Source organism: Natator depressus, chromosome 13 (assembly GCF_965152275.1).
Source record: "Natator depressus isolate rNatDep1 chromosome 13, rNatDep2.hap1, whole genome shotgun sequence".
NCBI lineage: Eukaryota > Metazoa > Chordata > Testudines > Cheloniidae > Natator > Natator depressus.
In genome coordinates, this window is record NC_134246.1 from 36,573,202 (window position 1) to 36,578,017 (window position 4,816).

Genomic DNA, 4,816 nt, shown 5'->3' on the forward strand with positions numbered 1-4,816 from the left:
ATAAGAAAAAGCTCCATATATTGTGACTATCCCTATAAAAGCAGGACATCCGGTCACCCTAACTCAACACACCTACATTTAAAGAGCCCGTGGGAATTATTTGCAAAGCATTATCTTGTGGGTAAGACAAAGGCCTGGGACACAGGAGATCTGGGTTCCAGTACAGACTCTGTAGAAGTGTCCCTGTTTGCCCTTCAGTTACTCACTAAATGGATTTGTGCCTCAGTTTCCCCATCTCTTATACATGGCTAGTTAAATCCTTTGTCACTCTCGGCTATTAAATGTCTATCACATTCAGATGGGGGCTGTCTCTTACTCTGTGTCTCTGCAGGGTATGGCAAGAAGCTGCCTACATCTCAGTTCCAGACTCTAGGTCCTACCATTATACCGATGATAAAAATAGTGATAATACAAACTAAAATACCTAAAGGCAGTTCCCGCTCTGGTGGTTGTGGCCATGACACACTGAACTCAGCTCATGCAAGCCAAGAGTAACTTCTGAGCAGTGAGAAGGCTGAGCTGGGGGCTCGTTAGAAATATCAACATTTTAATTAATCTCAGTGGCCATTGCACCTCATGGGATGTTATGCCTGGGATGGGGTAACACATCTACAGAGATTAATTATCATGTCTGCTTCTTCCCATGCATTCTGGCTCCCAAGTACAGTGTCCCCCAGAGGAAGAGTGGGAAATGAGAGAGATTAGAGGAATCACAAGGGACCTTATTACAACTGCAGTGCTAGGACACCAGCAAATGGATGGATGAGATCATTGCTGGAAACCCCCCTAATCTAGCCCTGTCTCTCTCACAGCCGTCTCTGTGCAGGGGTCTGTGGACATGTCCACATTAAAGTACTTCACACCTATTTAGCTAATCACTCCTGACCCCTTAGCGCAGATGCACAGTAGGGGTCCGAGACGAGGCGTGGGTCTATTATTCCACTTTCTTGGCTAGTAAAGAAGCAGCTTTGGTTCAGTTAAATCAGCCCCAATACTCTAAAGGCCCCGATTCCTGAACCCTGCTTGCACAAAGGGGAGGGTAAGAGAACAGGCCTGAGGCTTAGAGAGATGCAGAGCGAGGTTCATCCCAATGGAAGGAGAAGGGTGTTATGGCAGTGCTCGGGCTGGAACCCAGGAAATCTGGACCAGATTCCCGGCTCTTCCACAACCTCCCTTTGCCACCTTGGACAATTCAGTCTGACTGAGAGTTTCAGCAGCCAGTAGGAATTGGGTGTCCAATGCCCAGTGAACTGGAATGAGTTGTGGGAGCCTGGCTCCTTTGAAAATCCCACCCTGAAATTCACTGTGCCTCGGTTTCCCCTTGTAACATGTGGCTGATAATTCTCAATGTGTTTGGTTTAGTTAGCTAGTGAGCTCTGACAGGCAGGATCTGTCTCTCCCTGTGTCTGAGCGGCATCCAGAACAACAGTGCCAGCATCTAGCTGGAGTTGCTGGGAACTACTGTACGGCCCAAAACGACTCAATGCTCTTCTTGGAGTCTCTAGTATCTTGTAAAAAGCAATGTGAAGTCGTGCGCAGGCTGTCCTCCATCTGCACAGGGGTGAATTTCACCCTCACACATAACCACACCACTGCATGAATACATCCCTGTGCATACAGAGACAAAGAGATGGGGGCAGGGAAACAGGACATACAAACCCAGGAGAAAGCTGTGCTGGATACAGAACCCTCCAGCTGAACCTCTGGCCCAGTTTACTCCTATTTCACGCCACGTGGGGAGGGGGGAGGAATTCCCTGGCTTGTGTCACAGAGCCGGAGAGCCTAGAAGAGCATGAATGTCCCATCCCCCCTTCAATGGCTGGGCCAGATTCTCAGCTGGTAGAAATCTACACAGCTCCCTTGATTCCAGTGGTGTAACTCCTGATTTACACCAGGTGCGTGGCTAGGTTCGAGGGGAAAGAGCCCCAGGGAATCCAATGGAATTGCTCAGGAGTCAGGTCAGGGGGAGCAAGACTTGAATCCGGACCCTGGTGGAGGTGGGGATCTGGCCGATTCAGTTCCATGGCGCTACACTTACTGATGCTGCCTGAGGGCCTGGTCCCAGAGGTCCATGAGCATTAGCTGAAACAATGCCAAATGTCCATTCATTGGAGACTCTTCCAAGGTCTCAGACCAGGAGCCTCTTGGGGATTGAGGGCCCTGGTCCTGAAGGGCCCGAAGGAGATTTAAAGACCAGAGAGAGACGTAAGGAGGCTGGAAGCTGTGAGAAAGTGGTGGGGTCTGCAGCAGCGTGGGGTGATATGCTGCAGATTAGGTTTCCCGTTTGGATACCAAGCACCCAGGCTGTGCACCTCTCCTGGGCGATGGGCCGCTTGGGATAAGAAAGCTGGATGGTGCTAGACAAGATTCACGGCCGGGGGACAGAAAGGGAGAATTCCCATCAGCTGGAGCGGCCTCTCCCAATGCAGCCAATGTAAGGCTCCTGCTTTGGTAAAGTTCTTCTCTCTTTGTCCCTCAGTATGTGTCTGTCTCTGAACCTGTCAGTCTCTGCCTTGCGCCGAGAAAGATGTCAGACAAATATTTTCTTTAGAGAGAAGTTGATCCAGCCGCCCATCCATCCTTCCCTGTGCAGTACCTGCCTGCCTGTCTCTGTACCATTTATCTTCCTCTCTCCATCTGTCAGAACCTGAACCCACCAGTATCTCCACTTCCTGTGCCTCTCCTGCCTGGGAAACTCCCTGGCAAAATGCAGACAGGCACTTCGCCATTGTCCTTCAAATCTCACCTTAAAAAGCTCCCTGTCACATCCACAGAGTCCAGCCTGCTGTTCACAGCAGAGCGATGACAAGCTGTGTCTAGGGGCCCTGGAACAATGGGGAGTGAGGATGCTGAGTGGCATTCAACCAAACTGTGAACCCTGGATATGATGGAAACTATGTCAAGCCCCCAGTTCCACCACCTCTGGCTGTGGCTCTTCCCCTTCTCCTTCTTTCCTTTTCCTTCTCTCTCTAACCCCCATAAATACCCCCAAACAACTCACAGCACGAACAAAGCTGAGGTCATTCATCACCACATTCATTGGTTTGTATGTTCCATCCGCCCCCTCTTTCTTAACACAAACCCGTCGCAGCTCATGCATTTATAACAACAAAACCCGACCAAAACACAGCGCTGCACTGCACACACGGCCATTCCTCTGCAGAGAGGGTGAGAGAGAAAGAGAGAGAGAGAGAACAAACCACTAGTGAGAAACGTGAGCCACAAGTGGAAGGCTCTGAGGTACTGTGGTGAGAATGGGGGTAAGGGCCTAGATAGAACAGAACTGAAGAAATTGGAGTAGGTAAGGAGAGAAGAGAAGAAGAACATAGAATAGAATAGAATAGAATAGAATAGAATAGAATAGAATAGACGTCCCCTTTGTCTGTTCTTCTCTGGACAGTAAAATCTTCAAGGCAGATATTTTCTCTCTCTGTGATCAGCGCCAGCCCAGTGAGGATGTGATCCCAACTGGCAACCCAGTGACAGAAATATACACCACTCTGAATGACAGTGAGTAACGGGGGCAGTGGAAGGAAGGGTGACCATTGCAGCTATAGGACGATAGGTCTTTTTGTTTCAGTAACTCACTGGCATTATTTCTCTCCCCTATCCAGGAATAAATCTCACATGGGGCTGGTCAACCACACTGTGGTGACTCATTTCATCCTCTTAGGGATCCCCAATGTCGATGGCCTCCAGACCATCCTCTTCATCACATTCTTAGCCTTCTACCTCTGCACGCTACTGGGCAACCTGACCATCTTCTCAGCCATCCTCGCTGACCACCGCTTGCACACCCCCATGTATTTCTTCCTCTGCAATCTCTCCTTGCTAGACATTGGAATCTCTTCCTTCAGCATCCCTAAATATCTGACCATCCTCTGGGGTCAGAGCAGAGTCATCTCGCTGGGCGGGTGCATGTCCCAGGTCTTCTTTGGGCACTTCCTGGGCAGCACCGAGTGCCTGCTCTACACTGTCATGGCCTATGACAGGTATGTGGCCATCTGCCACCCGCTGCGGTACCTGCTCGTCATGAACCGGAGGGTGTGTGCCCTCCTGGCAGCCGGCACCTGGATCACCAGCTCCTTCCACGCCACCATCCTTACCAGCCTGACCTTCACGCTGCCCTACTGTGGGTCCAATGTGGTGGACTATTTCTTCTGTGACATCTTCCCGGTGGTCAAGCTGGCCTGTGCAGACACGTACATCATCGAGACCGTGACCTTGACAAACATTGGTCTGGTGCCCATGACTTGCTTCCTCCTCATCCTCGCATCCTACATCAGGATCATCTACTCCGTCTTGAATATGAACTCGGCCGAAGGGTGGCGCAAAGCGGCCTCCACTTGCGCCTCGCATCTGGTAGTGGTGACGCTCTTCTTTGGTCCCTGTGCCCTGATCTACACTCAGCCCCAGCGGAGCAAAGTGTTGATGACTGCTGTGCAGATCTTGGGCAACTTGGTCACGCCCATGCTGAACCCAGCCATTTACACGCTGAGGAACAAGGAGGTGAAAGCAGCTCTGAAAAAACTGAGAGGGGGTCTAATGCCTGAACGTTGATGTGCAGCAGCTGCAGGAATTGCACGTGAGTCTGCATGGAAATACATCTACAAATACATCTGCATGCTTGCGTCGTGGCTTCTGTGAGCCTCGGTTTGTCTCCCCATCCCCTCACAGCCCCTTCTATGTATCTGGAGTTGTGCAAATCGCAGAAACGCTCCTGAAAATCCCTTCCTCTCGTTTAACATACTGTAAGGCTGACATTTTCAAAGCTGCCTAAGGGACCATCATACTCAGTCTGCATCAAAATTAAAAG

The 4,816-nt window shown here is 50.4% G+C and overlaps 1 protein-coding gene across 1 annotated transcript; it reads left to right on the forward strand.

Moving 5' to 3' along the window:
• Positions 1-3,627: 3,627 nt before the first annotated feature.
• Positions 3,628-4,560, forward strand: LOC141996965 (olfactory receptor 10D3-like). The gene has a single exon (XM_074969259.1). It carries the CDS (start codon positions 3,628-3,630, stop codon positions 4,558-4,560), a length of 933 nt encoding a protein of 310 aa, XP_074825360.1.
• Positions 4,561-4,816: the final 256 nt, after the last annotated feature.